The sequence below is a fragment of the Odontomachus brunneus genome, unplaced genomic scaffold (assembly GCF_010583005.1).
Source record: "Odontomachus brunneus isolate Ranch 3 - 2012 unplaced genomic scaffold, Obru_v1 Obru_scaffold_001, whole genome shotgun sequence".
NCBI lineage: Eukaryota > Metazoa > Arthropoda > Insecta > Hymenoptera > Formicidae > Odontomachus > Odontomachus brunneus.
This window is the reverse complement of record NW_022639451.1, coordinates 6,462,691-6,486,584: the sequence shown is the minus strand read 5'-3', so window position 1 is coordinate 6,486,584 and position 23,894 is coordinate 6,462,691. Positions and strand designations below refer to the sequence as shown.

At 44.8% G+C, this 23,894-nt stretch overlaps 1 protein-coding gene across 6 annotated transcripts in view; it reads right to left on the bottom strand.

The window, feature by feature from the left end:
* LOC116853897 (probable Ras GTPase-activating protein) overlaps nucleotides 1–23,894 on the bottom strand; it is a 552,848-nt gene that overhangs the window by 310,044 nt on the left and 218,910 nt on the right. For 4 of the 6 annotated variants that reach the window (XM_032835239.1, XM_032835256.1, XM_032835267.1 and 1 more), the window contains exons 1-2: nucleotides 21,905–22,220; nucleotides 2,310–2,998 (exon numbers count right to left, since the gene is read on the bottom strand). The exons of the other annotated variants lie outside the window; for them this stretch is intronic. In XM_032835239.1, the coding sequence (XP_032691130.1) occupies nucleotides 2,310–2,583 (274 nt within the window). In that variant the 5' untranslated portion in view covers nucleotides 2,584–2,998; nucleotides 21,905–22,220. Of the gene's footprint in view, nucleotides 1–2,309; nucleotides 2,999–21,904; nucleotides 22,221–23,894 lie in introns of those variants that run through there. 6 annotated transcript variants of the gene reach the window in all.

Here is a 23,894-nt window from a genome sequence, read left to right as displayed (position 1 = left end):
GCGCTCTGATATGCCCAACTATTTTAATTAATATCTCAAAATTTTACATGGTTTGAAAAATGACCTATACAATTTTTGTTCACTTTTATGTGTTCTACTTATATTTTTCTTTTCGTACGTCTTACGCGGGACACCCTGTATAATAAATTAAATATAAGAAATAATATATGAGCGTAACATGGCAGACAACGCACTGGACTATCATGTTTAGAGGTCCCGGATTCGATCCCCAGCAGAGTCGGAAATTTTTCATACACCACAGGCATATGAAAAGAAAGATCAATCACCACACGCTTTCAAAATTCTGCAATTTTAATATCAAAAATTTCACAATTTTACACGGAAAAAAAAGATTTAAGGTTGAATTAACCAAATATCTGATCGAATATAAACGATCCAGAAATTCCGACTGAAGTAACCCGAATTCTGTTTAAGTTAACAAGATTTTTGGTAGACTAACCAAACATGTCTGGTTATTTAACCAGACATGTCGGGTTACTTCAATCAGACCGTAGCAAATAGGACTGTAAGAGGAGAGAAGAGGAAGAAATAATAATATTACTACTAAAATATTAGTAGAGTTTTGCACACAACTATTACGTATGTTAAAATAGTACTTTTAAATATGTTTCTTGTAACAATATTTTATGGTAAATTTTAATATACCAATATTTCATTTTATTTTATGATAGCTATGTAAGATAGTTGTGCGGACTATATTTTATGGTTACCTTTACTATAAATTGCATGTTTAAGGTAACTATAAAAATATGGTTAACGCCAAAATTAACTATAAAATATAGTAAGATTATAGTTAATTCAACTATTTTTTTTCTATCAGTGTAAAGAATAGAATTCTCTTTTTAAATAAACTTTGAAAAATTAAAATAAAATTTGTGCAAAAAGTTCTAATCTTCAATATTAAAAATTCTGCAATTTTAGTATCAAAAATTTCACAATTTTACATAGAAAAAAAGGTTTAATTAAATTAACCAAATATCTGGTCGAATATGAACGACCCAGAAATTCCGATTGAAATAACCCGAATTCTGTTTAAGTTAACAAGATTTTTGGTAGACTAACCAAACATGTCTGGTTATTTAACCAGACATGTCGGATTACCTCAATCGGAATTTCTGGATCGTTCATATTCGACCAGATATTTAGTTAATTCAACCAAATCTTTTTTCCGTGTAGTACTAGAAATTTTTAACTTAAAAAATCAGTACTCGAAATATTGAAATTTTAGCATAAAAATCTACAAACTTTAATTTTCAATATTAGAAATTTTTAAATTTTAGTATTAGAGAAATTTGGAAAATGTGCAGGGAGAGTCTAATCTTGTATATTTAGGACTATCTCAAGTTTATCCTAAAACGCTAAGTAGCCAATCGAGAAAACAATTCTTGCAGCGTTGATGAACTGAAAATAATCCTAAATGCAAAAAATCAAACCATAAATACCTAAGATTCTTGAAAGCTTTTAGCGGAAAGGGCTTTCGGATTCCAAATCGAAGGGGAGGAAGAAAGGAGAAATCGACCTTCACTTTTGCAGTGTGAAAAATCGATTTTCATTCTTACGGCGTTCGGCGTTGTCGATACGAGAATCAATTCTTCGCGCACTGACAAGCGCGTAACTCTCCTCATCGCGGCCTCGCTTCCTTTTTCCCCCGACACGAGCTGTTTACCGAAGTGACCGTCGGCGATCATTCGCGGTAAACGCAACGCGACGGATTCGCCTCGGAGCCCGCGAAATAAATGCGCGACAGTAAATCGCCGGGGCCCTCTCGACGCGCGCGTGCCGCATTGTATGTTAATGGCAATTATACGGAGGATAGCAATTGGCGATCAGCCCGTGGGCCACGGAATAATGGCATCGCTCTCTTCGTGCTCTTCGTCGTGCGGCTCGCTCGCTCGCAGGATCGTCTCGGGCCCACTCACGCTGTGGCGCCAGGATATCGCTTTAATGTCCTACTCCGATACCGTGGAAGGCTCTCTCGGAGCGGGAGAGAAACAGAGAGGTAAAGCGGACACGTGTTAAGTATACACTTAAATGACGGCCGTCCCGCGCGACACGGCGACATCCGCGCGCGACGAGGTAAATCCTGAAAGATCACGCTCATTCGTTACTTCAGGCAGAACGAATGTAATAACGCGTCTCCTCTTCGTCCTTTGCTCGCTGGCCCGACGTCCGTGCGAATCTCGCTACCGATCCGCGACGGAAAGAGAGAGGTTTAGTTAGACTCGGTAAATTCGAGCCCCTCCGTTCGGAGCATCCCGTATATACGTCGTGAAACTCGCACAGCTTACCGCAATAATGGACCAGGATGTGGAGAGTGCCGGCGTGGATGCGGCTGTCGCACCAGGAAGCGGCGTCGACCTGCGGCTCGAAGAGGGAGAGGTCGAGGCCCTCCATGTCGCTCTCGCCGCAGGAGTCGCTGAGAGGTTCGAAATTGGCCACGTTAGCCCCCTCGTCCTCGTTCGCCAGCTCCTCGCAGAGGTTGTTCTCGCCGCCACCGCCACTGCCGCCGCCACCGCCGCCGCCACCACCTCCGCCTCCGCGGCAACGCGGCGTCAATGCCATTTTCGGCGGAATACTCTCTCCCTTTCCCTTGGCGTGAAACCGCAATACTCCTCTCCTCTTCGATCGCTGCTTCTCCTCCTCTTTTCGACGTGTGATATCCGCTTAATAAGTCCCGCAATGCACGGAGCACCAAACTTTTCTCACGGAGATATATCCTTGGCGCAGCAATTCCTTTTGCTGCACTTCGAGCCTCTTCGCCTTCTCCTCGCCGCCGACTCCTCTCCCGCCACCTTCTTCACCTTTTCATCATCTTGCGATTCTCGCTGCCGCCTCGCCCGTCTGCGAGGAATCGCTCCCGCGGATCTCCCGCGCCTTGGAAATGATATTTCTTTCGCGGCTCCCTCCGCCTCACCGCGTGTCCCGCGTTACCCGCACGAGATCCTCGGATTCCCTTCTCGTCGAATTCGTTCGATTCCTTGAAAATTGGACGAAAGGTGTACATTTCCGAAGAGGTACTTAACGTGCGTGGAGATGCTCGAAGGTCTCTCGCGAGGAGCTGCTGCGAACGTCGCCATGTGACGAGCGAAGATCGACTTGAGGATTCTGCCGCAGAATCCCTCGCATTCAAATTGAATAACGCGATGAAGAAACGAAAGAAAGAGAGAAAAAGAGGAACGTTACATTCGTGAAAGAAGTCCGCCGCTCAGGTAGAAGTAGCGGAAGTAGCAAAAGCGCGTCGGTCGGAGCCCCAGCTCCTCGCGCCGCGTTCATCCTTTCATCGCGCGTCGGTTTGCCGGCCGCGGTTGAACGGGAATCAACTAGCTTTTCTTCGAAAGTCCGGAGGGATATTTTACAGGTTTGCGCGCAAAGTACCTTCTACGCGCATACACGCGGCGGGGTATAAGTATCGGGCGCGGGTTTTAATCAGGCGTTCGCCTAATGGCTTTCATAAATTAGCCCCACGCCAGACTAATAACCGTCATAATAACTCCCACCGACGCGCGCTGCCGATTTTTTCCATAAGTCACGCGTTCCACCGTCCTAATTAGGCTTCAGTTTCTAATTACTCGCTGAGTGGGGGCAAAGAAAACGGAACAGGGAGCCGGGAGAGATTGATCGATTCCGAGCTGCGCACGTTCCCTTCCTAAACCGTCGACGTGGCCGGACGTTTAACGCGATGGTTATCGTGATACCCGAACGAATTCGGGCTTTAGATCGATCTTCCTCCGTTAATGCCGACCGCCCCCTGTCGCGTGCTTTTACAGAATTCTGTCCTGCATTACAGATCGCGCTGCCTTGTGGATCGCCCAAAGAGAGCTTGGCGTGTACATTCGAAGCAACAACGATTATCTTACATACAGAAAAATATATAAAATAATAAATAATAATTCAGGCTCACATAGAATGCCTCAAGTCAGAGTTAGAATACCGCCCGCCATTTGTAGGAAGAAAGTGAGTGAATAAACGAATGAATGAGAGAGAAGCTGCAGTCATTTGTCTTAGAACTTCTTTCTCGCTCCTCTCTCTCTCTCTCTCTCTCTTTTTCCTCTCCCACTCACGTCGTCCTTAAAAATGACGGACAGGATGCAGACCAATTCTTGTTAAAGGAACTCTAGAGCGACAGACAGGCACGATAGAAATATCTGATCTGATTTGCTTATATGAATTCATTGAGCATGACAAGGTCATTCATAAGGAATCCACAAAAGCTATCATAGGATTTCAAACCTAGAAATTTTTAACTTGAAAACTGCTATAGGATCTTACAATCAAGGCATTCGGCAATAATTTCTATTTTTTCATCACACACGTGCTACTTACATTGTAGAAAATGAAATGTGATGTTAAAACACTAGCTTTGTCTTTATCTGCTATGTTTCCAGCGAAATTTGCTGCGTGCTTCAGTAAAATGGATCTTACTGACGGCCTGCTTTCCTGGTCTACTAAAAACGCAGTAAAACATTGAAAAGAATTGATATGAAAAAGAACTGAAATATTCTCTCCGTGTACCGTGCCAAACGTGCATTTCCTCGACCGTCAACGACGACGACGACGACGACGACAACGACGGCGTCGCTCGCTTTCTCGGGCAAGCGGCCAGCTCGTGCTCACAACCTGTCGTTACGAATCCCTCAAGTTCAAGATCACGTTGAAAGAACTCACTTTCTCGCCGTCGCCAGCCGGCCGGCTAACGGGCGTATGTGGAACAACGGAGAGACCGGAGAGCGGCTCTCTTCGCGCGCGACCGCCTCGCGATCGATCGCCAGCTTGGCCCTGCAGCGCGCGTCGAGAGTTTCTATTTCATTTTTATCAATCATTTCTATCGCGGAGTCACTCGTGAATCATGCGTGACGTTAGAAAATGCATAACTCCTTTCGAAATCGCACGACTTACAGTCTCGAGCGACGAGTCTCCGGTTTTGTACCTCGTTTTGTGAGATCATTCGTAAATTACGCGCGACGTCAGAGAAAGTGCTTTTCTTTTCAATCCGCCAATTTACAGGCTCGTCTCTCGAGAGCGCCGGCCTCCCCATTTTGTTCGTCACTTTGCGAAACGATTCATAAATTGCGCGTAACGTAACGGCCACGCGAAACGATCGCTTTCCGATCCATAAATTTGCAGGTTTCCGTACACGGGCACGAGTTCTTTTCTATCTGGCGCGTGTGGAAACTTCCCTCGACGCGATTGCGAGCTAGGTAAGCACGCGGAAATTGGTCCGGCCGTTTCGGGACAGGGGAGCCGACAAGGGGTTGAGAACGGAGCAAGGGGAGTGGTGTGGCGTGTTAAGCGAGAATGAGACATTAATAATCTCGCGCGCGAGAGCCCGCTGTAAATTATGACGCCGGCCGGTCGGCTACCTCTCTCCGGCACCGATAAATTATTTACGCGTATTTACGCGACGCAACTCCTCGCGTCCCGCCCGAGAGGCGCCCGCGGATAAAGGCCGCGAAAAAACCAGTTTCGCCCCCAAAAGAAAACAAAAAAAGAAGGAAGAATTAATAAATGAATAAATGAGACGAAAGAGAAGAAGGAAGAGGAGGAGGAGGAGGAGGAGGAGGGGATGGTGAAGGAGGAAAATATTATAGCGACGTATGAGGAATTCGCATGCCAACCGGCCGAATACCGTATTCGTACCCGACAGACCTCTAATACGGAATCATTAGTCATACGCGCAAAGGACGCTCGATCGGACCCGCGGTTATCCTCTCGGCGCGATGTCGTTGACCCGCTTTCGGGGCGCGCTCGCGGCGGTCCGAGCGCTTCCGCGAGACCGTCGAATTATTACGCAACCCGCGGCACTCTAATGAGACCGGGAAATATATTGCACTCCCGACAAAAAAGGGTCATCAGCGCTATGTGCTAGTCCGCCGGAAATCGCAATTAAATGAGCGGGCAAGAAAAAAAGAGGAGAAAAAGAATCTCTAAGATAGACTGGCGCGCGTAAATTTTACAGTGACTTTAAGCACATGGAACAATTAAATGAGCAAGAAAAAGAGAAAAGAGAAAGAATCCCCAAGACTGACGGGCGTAAACTTTACAGCGACTTCAAGCACACGGGACATTTTATGTTTGCGTTGAAACCGACCCGTGTAGGAAAAGTTCCGTGTTAAGCTTCTAATACACTGAGAGAAAAATTATCTTAAAATCAACAAATATTTCCTTGGTGGGTGCCATTAACATACCAGGTATGTAAATATGAAACCGCAATTTTTATATAAAAAATACACGTTTATTGTATGAAAATGATAAAAAATATTTTATTCGAAGTATTGCCCATCGCTAGCTATACATTTTTCCCACTTGTCTGACAATTTGTGGATGCCACGTCAAAAAAACTGTTGTTCTTTTGAGGCAAACCAGTCATCGAGCCATTTTCGTATATTTTCGTAATAAGTGAAGCGCTGCCTAGCAAGTGCGTGTCCCATCGATGCAAATAAATAGTAATCGGACGGAGCCAAGTCTGGTGAGTAAGCCGCATGCGAAAGTATTTCCCAACTAAACGCCTCAATCGTTTCCTTGACCAGTTTTGCTGTGTGTGATGGTGCATTATGAAGCAAAATCACTTTATGTTGCCTTTTTTTATATTCTGGTCGTTTTTCACGCAAAGCTTGATTCAAATCGATCATTTGTTGTCGGTAGCGTTCAGTATTAACGGTTTGGTCAGGTTTTAGCAGCTCATAATAGATCACACCCTTCTGATCCCACCAAACACAGAGCATTGTCTTCCGTCCATAGCGATTTGGCCTTGCAGTCGATGTCGATGGTTCGCCTGGAGTTACCCATGATCTTTTACGCTTAGGATTCTCAAAATATATCCACTTTTCATCGCCAGTCACAATTCGATGGAGAAATGACTTTCTTTTGTACCTGGCGAGCAGCATTTCGCAAGTGGTTTTTCGGTTTTCCTGCTGTCTTTCATTCAGTTCATGTGGAACCCATTTTCCCATCTTCTGGATCTTTTCCATGCTTTCAAACGGTATGGAGACGGCTTCTCGTGTCACATTTAATTGATCCGCGAGTTGTTGTTGCGTTTGAGTGTCATCCTCATCCAACAATGCTTGCAATTCGCTGTCTTCAAACTTTTTCGGTGGTCTTCCACGTTCTTCGTTTCTCACGTCAAAATCGCCACTTTTGAATTTTTTAAACCACTCAAAGCACTGTGATTTACCAAGAGCATGCTCACCGTAAGCTTCGACAAGCATTCGATGCGATTCTGCAGCAGTTTTCTTCAAATGGTAACAGAAAATCAATGCTGTCCGCAAATCGTAGTTTCCAGGCACAAAATTCGACATGTTCAACGCTATTACAAACTATGCTGTTGTATGAAACTTGTATTGTTGTGAGTTGAAAATCTTTGTCAGAGATGTCAACAAGGAAATGGCGCCAATGACGCGGTTTAACAGTAACTACATTGACAGCTAGGGCCATTTATGGGCAAATTCCGGTTTTATATTTATAGACCTGGTATTTACTTAAATCTATATTTTCTTTACTTAAATCAAATATTGTTTACTTAATTTAAATAAACAATATTTGATTTAAGTAAAGAGAATGTAGATTTATGTAAATATGTTAATGGCACCCACCAAGGAAATATTTGTTGATTTTAAAATAATTTTTCTCTCAGTGTATAGCTTGCATGTTAATCCAACATATTATCGTTGCGTTCGTTGTTCGACTCTTCTGCATTGAGTTCCTATTCATCATTTCGTCATTGTTAAAATAACACAGTAGTGTCCAAATGTTGCCTTCTCGCGTTAATTCCCGACGTATGATTTGTATCATTCGTTCATACATATTTGCGTTGCGTTAAATTAACACAAAGAGTGGATCGATTGGGACATGTGAAATGTTGGATTTAACATAAAACTTTTTGCAGAATGTATATTAAAATTCGAGATTTAGCAGTGTTGAGTTCCCTATGGCTGATGAGATCGCACATTCATATACCTATTTATCGCGCAGAATGACGGAACAGAAACGCGAAAGAAAAAAAAGCAAAAATGATCAAGATTCGTCCCAAACAATATGTCATGTTAAACGTAACAAATGGAAATCTGAGCGCAACTCTTAGTGGGCGTGTTGCTGCAACGATACAGCAAGAAATTTGCATTGCTGCGCGATGTAAGTTTAATAATTAATTCAATGCAACATATTTGCCTCAGCAACGTAATTGAAAGAATCGTAAAGTTCCCATCGTCGATTGTCTCACGTCGTGATAATCACGAAAGTCTATCTGGGAAATTAATCAGACAAGATCGTCGAACGAGCGTCCCAGTGAAGATGTTTCCAACCCGAAGATTACGGACACTTACACGTAACGGACTCGCGGGCTTCAGACATATCGTATCGTACAATCGGACTCGAGTTTCGCTTATTCATCGATCAGCGCTTAAGTTATTTATCACTCGGCGGCCACGAGGAGATCGCGAAGAGATACCGTCGACGCAGGTACGGCGAAAAAGACAAAGAGGCGGAGATACCGGAGGCAGAGAGGAAGTGAAGGAGTGGGTGAGGGCTGAGGAAGGGGGGAAGAGGAGGCAGAAGAGAAAGAAGCGTTTCGCTATTTCTCGAATCGGATTTGGTGGCTCGCGGCGCAATCAGCCGCTGAGCGTTTCTCCGTCGGCATTTCACGGCGGGTTATCGATGGTCCACAATTTGCGGGAACAAACCGCTCTCGCGTTTCCGTTGCGTTAGGACGTAGTACGTGCGTGAGTGCATGCGTGCGCTTGCACCGAGCGACCGATCCCGCGCGCAGATCAAGATCACGATCGCGCCGAATATCACGGCGCGCGTGAACTGGTTTCGCGAGAGTATACCGGGTGTGCGCGCGCGGGACGTGCGGACGAACGCACGGCGGGAAGGAACACACACAGGAGAGGGAAGAAGAGGAAAAGGAAAGCGGCGGCTGGCCGGCCGGCCGAGAGGTCGTTCGCATCCCCGAGTTCGAAGTTGGCGGGCGGACATGTAGTCGCGTTTCGTGACTACGGGATGTAGGATTCGTTGCCCTCTGTCCTTCCCGCCCGCCCCCTTCATCCTGGAGGAGGAATGGAGAGAACGAGGGAGAGAAGCGTAACAGCCGGTGTATGCGAAGAGGAAGAGCAGAAGAGGGGAGAGAGAAAGAAAAAAAAATTGCCGGTTTGCGCGAGACCTGTCCCGCGGGGGCGTAATCGAAAATTCGCGAGGAACAGGATCACGGCGGTTCCGCGTCAAGGCGGAAAGATCTCCCCTTCCCAATTTTGTGTAATTAATCGCGAGCCGCTCCTCGCACGCAACGATATACCCGTTGGATGTCGGGTACACGCTCGAGGAAACGCGTCACACCTTTCGAAGAATGCTAAGGCGTGCGTCTTATGGCGGCAGAATCACTTCTCTCAAGTATTACTCATTAATAACAATTTGGGAAGAGTCATTAATTACTTGAAATAACTGTTGATAATCTTTCAGTGTGTCCATGAACTCTGTAAGTGGAGGTCACACTAACTCAAATAAACGAATGTTTCTTACATTACGTAAAAAAATATTTTTTCAAACATAGGCTTTCTCTTATAGTGCTAAAAAATTATTATTTTATCTTTAAAACATATCTTAGTTTTTATAATTATCTACACGCGGGAAAAGGTTTGATCGGATTTTACCAATTCCTGGTGAAATACGAACGATTCAGAAATTCCGGTTAGAGTTGTCAGAATTCAGTTGAAATTATCCAGATTTCTGATTAACTTGAATTCTGCTCCAATGGAATTTTCTTCATATTTCATCAGATATCAGTCCATCCAACCCTTTTTCCGTGTACAAATGAAAGAGTAATGTTATACATTTACTTGAGGATTAATATTATTCTTTTAGAATTATTTTTCAAAATTAGTTGTCAAGATTTTTGTGCCATGTCCACGAATAAATTGATAATTACGCTCGATTGTTCCCATTGTTCTGAGAAAATTGTTTCCCAACTTCCGCCGGCATTCCCCTTACGTTCCCAAAGACCCTCATGTGCACCTCATCGCTGTCAACGTCACCCGAAGAGGCACCTCGCGCGAAAGAATCGTCGCAGGTGCGCCGTGTGGAGTCGTTGCGCCGAATCGACCGGGGCGAGGAGCCACGTCGTAAAACGACCGGCTCGTAAACCGGCGACAGAGAGGAAGGATGCCGCCGCCGGGACGCGCCCGCGGACCTCGAGCAGAGAACCAGGCGAACCCTGACATTTCGCCCGACGGAGGCCACGAAGAAGGCGGCCACGAGGCCCCGCGGAGCCGCACGAGGGCGACCTCAAGTCCGTCGAGCGAGAGAGCATCTGGAGGAGATCCGTGTGGTTCCGGTTACCACGGGAATCTTATAGCGCCTACTCACGGCGACCAGATAGGGGGACCAGGTTTTGAGGAGAGAAGGGAGCGGATGGATGGCCAGGGAAAGCCGAAGAGAGAGGAGGAAGAAGGAGGGTGGGCAGCAGGAGGAGGAGGAGGAGGAGGAGGAGAGGAGGAGGAGGGGGAGGACGAGAGGAGGCCAGAAGCGAAGTGCCTACTTACGACAAGCGCGATCCCCTCGTAAACATCGGACGGCGGGACGGCTCCTGGGAATCCGCGCGGCGAGAACAAGGATACCAGGTGCAGCGGTACCGATAACGACCGCCGACCGCGGCGGGAGGCAAAGCGTAACGTAAAGCCGGCAGCGGCTGGCCGGCAGAGGATCTCGCACTCTCGGGCATTCTCGCGTCCGGACATTTTTCCCGCGGAAGGATCGCCGCGGCATAATTGCCTCAAAACTTTACGGATAATTGAGCGAATAGATGCGCGTTATTAATTACGGACGCGCGACCGTGACCGAGGGTGAAATTAAATCCTTGAGAACCGATAGGATGGGACGTTGATCGGTGAGCCAACGTTGTTCTCCTCCTTTTTCCCCCGGATCGTCACGATGCTGATCCCAAGAGAGCTAATCGCGTCGCCTTCTCGGCTCGCTCGACAGAATCGAGTCGTTCGAGTGGAACGATTGAGGAGTTTACTCACTTATATTAAACCGAAATGCTCAGAATTATACAAAAATTATACCAAAATTTCACTCAAAATTTGTCGCAACAGAACGTATCGTTAAAGTATTACACGATTTGTCTGCATACAGAGAGAGAGAGAGAGAGAGAGAGAGAGAGAGAGAGAGAGAGAGAATTCGTGAGAAATTTAATATTGAATATCGCAATTCTGCATATATAATTTGTAGTAGAAGCACAGTTGAAACGCGACATATAAAAGAAAGAACTGACGTCGCGAGGTGATATCGTAAAATTGGTTTTATTTATTATTTGGATTATTATAAGCAAATAAATATATGAGAACATTCATTTTGTCCAATAAATAGCGAATTTATGAGCAGCTGCCTTGAAAATACGCCATTGAAACTGCATGCCCGATGAATAAACTCCTTGAAGAGATTTACGCACTGAGAGAAAAAAATAGTTGGAATAACTATAATCTCACTATATTTTATAGTTCGTTTTGGCCTCAAACATATATTTATAGTTCATCTAAACATGAAGATATAGTAGAATGAACACAGATTTATAGTCACCATCTTATTACTCTATATATATGGTAAAGCACCTTTTGGGAATATAGTTACATGTATCTATATTTGCCAAATATTCCAATTGTATTGACTATATAAAACAGTTAATTTCTCTTACCACTCAATATTTGCTACCTTACTATATTTTTTATTTCAAATAATTATAATTCTTGGTAAAAATTTTACACGGATCAGTTATACTATGCTTACATTGTAAATATTACAAATATTACGGTAACATTTACTATAAAAATGATATTCCTAACTATAAGCTTTTTACTATGCCATTATAGTTCCAAATATCATGCATTTTTCTCTCAGTGCGTGATCCCAACGAGTCATCGTTAAAGGCCGAGTAAACAAACATTCGATGCATTGGCGATTTTTCCACGTGATATTGTAATTATAACGTTTAATCATTCAGATCACCGTAATTTATGGTACGATTTTCATCGTACATGCGGCTCATGTTGTCTCTTGGGACTATTAACGATTCGACGATGTTACGCGAACGAATTTGCGCCGTGTGGAGCCCCGTCGGAGACACACAACGCGGCTAATTAAACGTTCTCCATTTATCGAACGTGAGGCGAGAAAGGGAGAGGAGAGGAATGTCTTAGACGCGCGTAATACAGTCTGCAGCGAGGGGATCGCGCGCAGTATGCGTAGGCATAATTTAAATTCGCGAGAGCGCTCCGTACAAAGCGCGGTTACGTCTAAATGTAAGTCGGTTATGCGGCCTGTGCCCCAGGGAGAAGGCGAATAACAGCGGTTATTCCCATGTTACGCCGCGCGTAGGGGAACGCGCTGGAAGACGGCAGTGGGGTAGAGAAACGAGAGACAAGATCTCGAATCAGCTGAGAGGAAAGCCGTCACCTTCTAGCGAGCCGGACGCTTTCTTAAATCGAGGATATGCGCGCGCGCGCGCGCGCGGAGAAGATTTGTCAGGCACGCCAACGACGTGCGATTTGTTTCCCGGACGTCGACCGGATGAGGCGAAATCGATAACACTCGGTGGCACAAATTCATCGATGCATTGACGCGTAACTGGAGATCAGTATTTTGCAATAAATCGACACACTGAGAAAAAACACTTGACAATTTATTCGTGGAATTTAGATCTCTGTAAAGAAAAAGGTTATCTCTTAGAGTAAACTTTATATATCCCACAAGTAAATTTTCAAGTACATCTCTCCTCAGCACATTGAGAGCAGCTGTGTATGGACTCGATTTGCTCTTTAAGACGTAAATAAATAATTATTTTTAGAAATATATATATGTATACAGATGGGTAATATTTAAGCGGGCAAAATTAGTGAAAAAGTCTGATATAATTCGAGTCGGTCGCGAGTAACAAAATATTCCAAACCAGAAATCAATCAAAAGAAATCTACTCTTTAAATCTCCTCGAGTGGAATTCTACCAGAGAAGCAGAGTGACAGTGTCGAAGCAGTATCGAGTTCGCGAATTATTTCTTACTCATACAGAGTGAATTCTCTACTTTATAAATCGTCAAGTGAATACTTACATGCAAAATTGAACGAGTGAGTCTACAGCAAAGTTGCAAATTCAATTAAATCTCAATTCGTGATATTTTATGCCGGGAAATTGAGTAGAACAATGAAAATAATTCAGAAATAATTCGGTCGCATATTCCGAAGACAACTGTGGTGTATATATTTCCTGAAGAGATAACGCAGAATCGGCGCACATGGACGTTCAACGCCGGCACGACGGAGAACAGTTAGACCCTAACCGAGGACGCGTCCGAATTAACAGAATATACTCGTCAGGTGTGCGGCTTCCGTGCGGTGAACGTGGCGGATCGATTTTCGATCCTCGGCGACGCGAATAATTCCAAGCGCAAAGGCGTAATCAAGAACGTCCGAGTCTGTAATCTCTCGTCGCGACGGCTTTAAGGAACACCCGCTGGTCAGTCGTGTCGCTTCGGTTTGATGCTACTCGTCTCTCGATATACGGGTTCGTGCCGAAACGGGGACGACGCCGGGATTGATGAAAAGCGACGGCCGGCAGCGCCGACACGTAATTTGTTCCCCGAGAGTCGGTCGGTCGGCCCGGATCACGAAGCCAAAGGTGGGCTCGCAAACTTAGCCGAGCTCCAAGTTTCACGACGGACCACGCGGCCCGGTTCCTCCATTCATGCGGCTACGATTGTCGGGCTTTGGCCAGGAGAATTCGGCAACTCGGATCAAACGGAAGCGTGCACGCTGACGTTACACACAGCCAAAGCACAAGTTCGGAGACCCCTCGGCGTTCTCCGCCAGCGCGGATCATTCCGCTCGTTGACTCTCGCGTTCGATCGAGCGAGAGGTAAGAAACGGAACCGGCCTCTCCTTTCTCCCTGCCTCTCTCTCACTCTCTCTCTCTCTCTCTCTTTCTCTCTATCCCTTCTTTGCGTTCCGGAATTCGCGATACATCTAAAGCACGGCCTGAATCACGGTTAGAGTGGCTCGCGAAAGCCGCGACGCCTCTTCCGCGGAAGAGATGTAACGCTCGCGTTTATTATATCACACGCTGAAGCGAGGATAAATGCCGAAGAGAAGAAAAGAAGAGCAGGGAAGAGGGGGGGAATTACGTAGGCGCGTGTAATCTTAGCCGCGATGAATTCGGAATGCACATGTATATCGTACAATTTTGTGTAGAATTTGAAGCAACGAAGAAACCGAAAGAATGAGACTCGCAAGGTTGACTTACGGCTGAATGTCTTAAATTTCGAGTTAGATTAGAGGGAGAACAAACGCGAGATCGGCGCATCGAAAATGATCCTTTCGTACTTCACCGTGTTCGCGCGAGAGAAAAGACATGCTTTTGAACTTTTCAGTAGCTGACTCGACGAGAAAGAAAGAAAGAGCAGTTTTTCCTCTCCACAGGCTCGCGTTACATTTCGCATATGCGATCACTGTGTATTCTCTCTCTCTCTTTCTCTCTTTCCCCCCGCGGTGAGTCGCTTCTAACGACCGATGCAATAACCGAGCAGCGCACCGAATAAAACCTTAACAATCACGCGGCACACGGACCCGCGAGTTTCTTGCAACATCGATCTTAAAGTCCGACTCGTGCCCGCAGGTTCAAGGGCTTATTACGATCTGTCTTACCTTGAGAACCCACGGCGGGCAATTGAACCTTTCTTTCTTTCTCCTTTTTTCGTTACTCCGCGGTCGTAAAGTCAGTCGCGAGTTTCCTCGCGATGACGATCTTTCCCAGATACCGCGAACACAATAACGAGGGGATCGCCTCTTCTTTCCTTCTTTCTCTCTTCGACCTTCGCGAAGGACTCGGTCGTCCTCGCGACGTCACGATATCGGGAAGCAATCGGACACGTGAAGCACTTCGTTTACTTTTTTAGTAGATCGTGGATATATAGTTAATCCCCGAGTCTGTGAGACCCGAACGGGATATTCGGTTATTTGCCAATTTTCGTAAATGATTCGGCAAAATTTCAAAATAACGCAGGTCTAGTTGCAGATTTGGATTTTATTGCGCTGCTATCTTATCATTGGAATTTTTCTACATATTGGGAAAAGAAAATGTGTCCAAGAATAGTGATCTTCGACAAAGTTACGATGGCTCAAAATTGTCCGAATCTGGTTGACTCAAATTGCACTGCACACCTCAAAAATTATAATTATACGATGCGAAGGCTCGTAAAATTATGCAACACAAATTATTCATCGTTATTAAAGTAGAAGCGCTTGAAAATCGCGAGGAATGTTTCACACGTTTAGAGATTTTAAAGCGTCACGCATGATAGGGCGGCGTTTAGCCAAACACTTTTTTAGCAAGTGACGTTTCACACGATTTTATCAGACGCGCCGTAAACTCCGCGTTTACTGCGCTAGGTCTCGAGACAGAATATGGTAATCTATAGAAAATGAATAACAAAGCAACGGAGAGCCAGCCCGAATGACTACTCCAAAAATTCCGAAACTTAATAACAGCTCGTCGCTGCGGAAACCGCGGCGCACGATATATCGCGTGATGCAGCCTTGACGAAGCCCGCGAAACGCCAGTTAGGTCGATGTCTATCTAACAGTAAAAGTCCTGCTAGACGCGTTGATAAAATGAGTCCACCGTACTCGCACACAAGGACGGAGAAAAAGAGAGAAGGAGAGAAGGAGGGAGGGAGGGAGGGAAAGAGAGTTTACCTATTCGCGAAGCGTTGAAAAGCGTATCGTAACGTAACAACCGTATAATTCTCATTTGAGTCTCGTCGTGCCATTTAGATGGATAACGCGAGATAATCTGAATTTCTAATCTAAGTTAGCCGTGCGTCCGCGCAACTGCACGTGACATTCCTTCGCGCATCGACTCAGCAATTAACGTACAAATTATATACATAATTGTGTACATCAAAAGCTGTTCTCTTCTAAAATTTTCTCCCGTTAATTCGTTACATTGTGTCGCACCGACTAAAAACTCTCTGGTTTCCACATGCTTTACCGAGTCACTTTAATATCAATGCGAAATTGCTCTCGACGAAGAAAGAAACTTAATTACTGTCCTAAAGAGCATTACCGCGTGAGACACACGTAAAAATGACGAGAAAAGTGACTGTCGATGTGAAAGATTGAAAATCGCGAACTCCCCGCGAAGGAGTGTGCCCCGTGAGGAATAATGAAAAGCGATTTAGTAGCATAATACCGCGAACTACCACGGACGGAGAGGAGAGGAGAGGAGAGGAGAGGTGAAGGGTAGGTAACACAATTAACGGAACCGCGCGGGGCCGGTGGGTGCTCGCAATTTCCTACCTCGAAGATAACCGGATGCCTGGACTCTCGCGAGACGAGGGACGCGACGAGAATTTCGTGTCTGGAAATGAACGACGAACGTGCACATGCGTGTGTGCGCGAAACGCGCGAATCCTGCGGAGCAAAGCGACTAACGCGACTAGAAATTTATCCCCAGGCCCTGATCGGGTTGATTCCAATCAGTTACCTGCTACGTACAAGGTGATGTTGCTCGGTTCTGATAAGTCACTCTCTTAAAGTGAATCAGTAAAAATGTTTCCGATTGAATCAGCAAAAGGACTAATAATTCACCGATCATCAGTGAACATACACAATGATTTTCAGCGATAACACTCCCCACTTTACTACCTCGTCTTATTTCTCGCTGATTTTCACCAGTAGAAGTAAGATTTTACTGCAAAATCTGTAATAAATAAATTCGTTATAACGTAGCGTAGCAATCAGAACTCTGTTAATGATAAGAATTATTGTCTAAAAAAATATAATGTCATCCTCAGTAGAATCTTCTTACATGTGGCCTCAAGAAGATTCTCCAAAAACTAAAATGAAAATATTCCAATATTTAAAAAAAAGCTCTAATTGCGAGGTGCTATTTTTCTTTTGATTTTGTAAGAATTCTTTTAAAACCGTATATGCACGAAAAAAAGATTTGGTTAAATTAACCGGATTTCTGGTGAAATATGAACAAATTTTCAAAAAAGAGAACTCCGTTTGAAGCTATCAGAATTCTGTTCAAATTGACCAGATTTCTGGTCTGAACAGAATTCCGGCAACCTCGACCGAAATTTTCCGATTCGTTTATATTTCACTGGAATTTCGTTAATTCAACTAAATGTTTTGTCTGTATAAGATTTCGCTAAGAATAAGATCTATTTTTTTGGGTGAATAATTGGGACTTATTGATAATCAAGGCCCAACAACGTCTCCTTATGCGAGCCAGGTAATTAATTGGGATCAATCTGATGAAAACCGCGACATAAATTTCCAGCCGGAAGTAACGTGTCGCGCGTTTCTCTTCGGCCGCCGGCCGGCTGTTCGCGTTTCATCGTCGCGGAAACTCGCGAATGCTCGCGTGCGGACTTTATCCGGCGCTGCGTCTGCCACCGCGCGGGGGCAAGGCTGTGTCGAAGTTCACGTGCAAGCGCGCATTCGCGATAGAAAGAGCTCTCGTTCGCGAAGCGCGTCATGGGAATTATTAATTGCGCGCTGCCTTTCGCGAATCGCCGACGAGAGACGGTCTCGTTGTCGCGCTTGTTTTGCAAACGTATGAAATCAATCGGTGATATTGCGGCGACGCAATTAGCGAGCGCCCGAACGGTCAATCGACGTGCGTGCAATTAAGTCCGCCGTTCAATTTCTGAATGTTGAAACATTACCGAACGTGGCTCACGAATGTGACATCGTTCTCGGAATTAATTGGAACATTTCGAATTCAGAATAAATCGCGCGTGGACAATGCTTATAGAGTAACAATGAAATAAAACACTTGGAAACAATCAAAATGGCAGGGAGGACGCCACTGAATATTCGAGCGTTGTAACATCACCGGATGTCGCTCGCGAGTGTTGAATTGATTTATAGAAGGGTGAGCTAAAAATACTGGAATTAAACGCATTGCAATAACACTCGTAATAATAGAATGAAATATCGAGAAACCGCCGAAATGGCGAAGGGGAGGCGGGGGTGGCGGTTTTTGGTTCGACATCGGTCGGCGCAACTTCGGTTAATTAAATTCGTTTTCTCTATACGACAGAACTGCATAATCAAGTGAGAGACCGTGAATCGCTAAGGTGGGATTAGCTGGCTTAAACTGCCGCTGCAACATCGCCCGAGAGTTCAGAATTCATTACTAGCTCCGGAAACGTGCGCGCACAAATCGAGCTGTGTGGTTGGTTCTCTCGTTGGCAACAGTCTGGCCAAGCTAATCCCGCGATAGCAGCTTGTTGTCTCCCTTTAGATTATCTTGGTATCTATCATAAGGAGATAGAGAGATAGAAAGAGAAAGAAGAAAAAGAAAATTCAGTTAGCTAACGGCCGTGCGGCGAACCATTTCCCGACCATTAACCGGCTTGCACGCGCGATCCGACCTCGCGTCCCTCCCAACCGTCGTTTACCTGCCGACTTTGGATTTCTAACGGAAGCTACTTCGATCGACACGAGGAACGAGCGAGTGCGATAAGCCAACGAGAACGCGTTTCATTCTTGCGTCACGCTGAGCCTCGTCCGTCTGTGAAGTAAAAGTATCAATACCTGGACGCGTATCTAAATCTGGACATTCTCATATATTGTTTTGGTCTTTAAATATAAATATTTAAACTTTCGAGACACAAAATACAAGCATATTTTCGATATGTGTACGTTGAGAGAAAAATATCTAAAAAATAGTAAATATTTACTCCATGGATACCAATATAACATATTTATTTGCGGTAATATATAAAATATTTCTCAAATAGAAAAATATATATATATATATATATATTGTCTTAGAACATTAGCTCTCTTTCTTTCAATGAAAGAAATCGTTTATTTAGTTTAACCCTTTATTTGGCAATGTTGCTCTCAAATAATATCGATTTCTCATGAGCTATACGCATGATAGATGTAGTTCTGTTCGTCGGTGTCTCAATAGTTTCGATTTTCGCCACTAGATGACGAAAATCGTTGAAAAAATATGTTTCGAGAACAATATAACAGAGTTAGGTACGTGTTCAGGCATTGGTGCTTTTACCTTACGTGACGAGCGGCGATCTCGCGGCACCAACACCTCGCGGAACCACGAACGACTCTCTACCAGATTAGAACAGTGAGAGATTGAAGGAAGTCGGAGGTGAAGTCGAAGGTCACGCGATCGGAGCGGCTCTTATCCCGGTGGCGGCGAGCGAGCGCGAGTCCTAGAAGCCTCGATCGCGAGAGGAACCCGTCGTCGGCGACCCGGATTCGCTCCGAAACCTGATGCACACTTCGCCAGAGGGAGAGAGACGATTCATCGAGGCGTAAAGCCTCGATACACGAGCGACGTGTCACGTTTCCACGTGGGTCCACGGTTCGCTTGTACTTCTCGTGAGGTGCCCGCTCGTCGTTGACGACGACGACGACGACAACGACGGCCTCCAAATATCGCCGGTCGGCCGGCTCTTTCCCTTTCTCCCTCGTCGCACTGTCGCACGATCAAGATAAACGTGCCCGAAAAAAACTCCGGGCCCGGGGGACTTCGACCCCCGGTTGCTCACGCGGAGGCATGCCGTCACGTTTCGCGACTCGCGAATCGAATCTCGCGAACGCCGAAACGCACCGGTCGGAATTGTCGCCGAGGATCCTTTTCTCGCGGAGAGCTCTCGCGACAACGTGAATAAATGTTCTCTGGCTACGAGTGCGCCGACACCTGCAGACGGAGAATTAGAGCGATTTCGCACACGAATCGCTACAACTGTAGACTTTAGTCAAAGAACCAGTCGAAATATTGCTTTAAGATTTCTCTAGCTGGAAGATTGGGGCGATTGTGCAAGTAGGATTCAGAGTGAGTAACTAGAATTTCAACCAGACAAAACTTTCATTTATAATGAGAGAAAAAATATCGAGAAACTAAAAAATACTATTCTACCAGTACTTATAGCATATGTGTTTATGTTAATATATGTATTTATATATGTAGAAAAAATTTCTTTCAAATGTGAAAACATATATTTTCGTTAAACCGTTTCTTTTCGTGAAAGCGTATTGTTTATTGTGTTTAAACAAACGAATTTAAACTCAAATAAATACGTTATAAGTATCCATCGAATAAAATCTCTTTTATCTTCAAAATATTTTTTCTCTCAGTGAAATAATTTCTGCATATGATCGTCTTCTAAAGTACATAAAGTTACAGCAAAATCCTTATTACTTCTTCAACTGAAGTTTACTCCCTACACTGAGAAAAGATATTTGAAAATTTATTTGTGAGATATGAAGTTTATTTATGCGAGACAAAATTTATATTCGTGAAATAAAATGTATCTTTGTAAAGGAAAAAAATAAACTTCATATCCCACGAATAAATTTTCAAGAATTTTTTTCTCTGTCTATGGTAACATGTGTCTATGATTACGGCAATTCGTGTGCGAAAGCGTTTACGGCTGAATAACAATAACAGCGACGATGATATAACGCGAAATTTTAGGAACGTAATTTTGCGAATTTTTTATCTGTCACTGAGCTGTACCTCTGGTCCGAGTGGCAGCGTTGAAAACAATAATTAGTGGTGTAATTAAACACGCAAATCAGGCTGATGAGACGACGTAGCTTCGATCGCAAAATGTCAATTCGTACTCGTGATTGCCGGTATATTCGAGATAAAATCGCGCAAGTATTTTATCTCGATTACGAGATATTAATCCCTCCCCCGCCTCTAACAGCCAATTATATTAATGCGATGTTTTTTCAATATTATCGGATAGACGATGTGGCATAAACGTGGTGACTGGCGAGAAATGATTCGAGGATCGCTCTGATCCACGATATCGCGGTGGAAATTTCGTTTTTCATATTTTGCATTCAATTGTTCGAGCAATCTCGTTAGTCTCCGAGTGAATTGAATGAAAATCCTGAAAATAAAGTATACTCCGGTGTGTGCCGTGCGGCGCGATGACATTCGCCGAATTTCCGATACGAACGAACTCGACGTCGTCTCCGTTGTTGTTGTCGTCGTCGTCGTCGACGTCGTCGTTGACGACGGTGGCTACGTTGGAAGCACACGTTTTCTACGTGCGCCGCGTTTCATGGTACATTTTAACGTGGCGGATTTATGTTCTATGTTTAAGCTTTTACACAGGGGAGATTTATGTTACGTATCCGCGGCGTTATCCCGCGCGTTTTAGCGGAACGGGCCGCGTATAAATTATTAAACACCGGCGCTCGATATTTTTGCACGCTAATTGTTTCGGATCACATACACCTGACGTTCTCGTAACAACGTGTAATTCTGAAAATAATTGAGGGATATTTTTGCCGAAGATTTCAAATAGATAGCAAAGTGTTCGAGCATATCACAGACGTTTCAAGACGCTCAAAGAAACGATTCCTTAATCATCTCGTGCCTCATAAAAAGAAATCTAAGCGGTTTGTTGATGAGGAAACCTGACAATGTTCTCATAACAATGTGTATAATTCTAAAAATAATTAAGGGATATTATACGGAAGATTTAAAGTAGGTAACAAAGTATTCATTTAAGGAAGTATTCATTTGAAAAAGTGATCCCTTCCTCATAAATCAAAACGGATAAAGAAACCTGACGCAACAATGTGTAATTCTAAGAATAATTGAGGGATATTTTGAGAGAAGATTTCATGTAGATATCAAAGTGTTCAACACCTGGAACATATCGTTCGAAGACGCTCAAAGAAACGATCTCTTAATCGTCCCGTGGCCCGTAAAAAAGAAAAAGATATCAAAGCGGCTCGCTGATGAAGGATGAACGCGGTCGATCTTCGAGTCATCGCGATCGACCGATAGGTCAATTCGCGGATCACGCCTGGTCGTGACTCCGTGATCCTGCTCGGCTGATCCTTACCTCCGACCGACTTGAAAATCGATCGCGCGATATCGCAAGTAGGCGCGGGTCCAGCGGTGGCGATCGTGTCGCGATATCAAGTCACTACTAATCGAACAGCAGATCGAACTGCCGCGCGAAAAGGAGCTCGCTCTGGAAGCTCGCGGCACTTGTGCGTCTTCTTTCTTTCTCCTGCGCTCTCGCTTCAGGCGAGAAGCGACCGAAGACACGTTTTTAACCCAACGCCTCTGTCACTGAACCATTCGAAAGCGTCACATTTTCCCGCTAACGGCGCACCGGCGAGTTCCCGCGCTCGCGACGAACACCCGATGGTGGCTCGTCGTGAACTGACAACGCGGGACAATGCTGGCGGCCGAGGCTGGCCGAGCTTAACCGGAAACGACCGAGGCGGCAGGCTCGCGCGAGTGTGTTACGTGCGACGACCGATTGACGGCCGCGAGCGGCTATTGATGTTCCGATGCTTTCTGCCAATTCCATCGGTCGACGGACTCGCGGCTTTCCCGACGTGTCTACGGAACGGAATCAGGCCTCTCCACCTCCTCTTCCTCTTCCTCCGCCATCTCCTGTTCTTCTTCCACCTTCTTCTTCTTCTTCTTCTTCTAGGTTCTAAAACGTCGACGATCGTCGCCGATACCATCGCGCTCTCGGAGCTCCGGAACTCCCGGAGCAGCCACGTTTAGCGGACTCGCTATAAATTTAACTCCTCCCGTGCGTGATCCTCCATCGAGGACGTCTCGTCACGTGCGGGATATTAAGTCAGTTCCGTGTATATGTGCTGACGATGGGGATGTCGCGCAGACGATGGGGAACGTGGATGGCTGTCGGAGTGCCGAAACGCCGATCGCGAATCTCAAGCTCCGCAAATTTTTGTGCGACATTAATTGCTTGTGAATTGAAGCAAGTACAAATGATTCATTTATCAACTTATTATCGAAAAACATCGCATTATAATTGGCTGTCAGAGGCGGGGGAGGGATTAATATCTCGTCGTAATCGAGATAAAATATTGGGAGTACAAATTAGTTCGATCCGTTTTCAAAAAATGGCTATGGCTGTTATGAATGTTTCATAGTGACAGCTGATTTCGGTGGTTTCAGAGAGGTTAGACATCTGTCAATAATATTCAATTTATATCGCTTTGAGTTTCATACAAAACCCCTGTTTTTTACTGTGTTGAATATGTCAAATTTTGTATTAACTAAGCAGCATTTGCGAGAGGTTTTAGTTTTCTGCTTTAATTGGAAGAAAAGTATAGCTGAAGCGCATCGAATGCTTGTAGAAGTTTATGGTGACAATGCTCCAACTGATAAATCATGTAGGGAATGGTTTCGACGTTTCAAGAATGGTGATTTCAGCGTTGAAGACAAGCCTCACTCTGGACAGCCAAAAAAATTCGAAGACAAAGAATTGGAAGCATTACTCGATGAAGATCCGAGTCAAACGCAAGAGGAGCTTGCAGAATCATTGGGAGTTGATTCGTTTGAGCCGTGCATTACGAGAAAAACGGCCGGAATACGAGCAAAGACATGACAAAGTTATTCTTCTGCATGATAACGCTCGAGTCGTAACCCTCATGTCGTAAAAAATTATTATGGAAACGCTCAAGTGGGATATTTATATCGCTTTGAGTTTCATACAAAACCCCTGTTTTTTACTGTGTTGAATATGTCAAATTTTGTATTAACTAAGCAGCATTTGCGAGAGGTTTTAGTTTTCTGCTTTAATTGGAAGAAAAGTATAGCTGAAGCGCATCGAATGCTTGTAGAAGTTTATGGTGACAATGCTCCAACTGATAAATCATGTAGGGAATGGTTTCGACGTTTCAAGAATGGTGATTTCAGCGTTGAAGACAAGCCTCACTCTGGACAGCCAAAAAAATTCGAAGACAAAGAATTGGAAGCATTACTCGATGAAGATCCGAGTCAAACGCAAGAGGAGCTTGCAGAATCATTGGGAGTTGATTCGTTTGAGCCGTGCATTACGAGAAAAA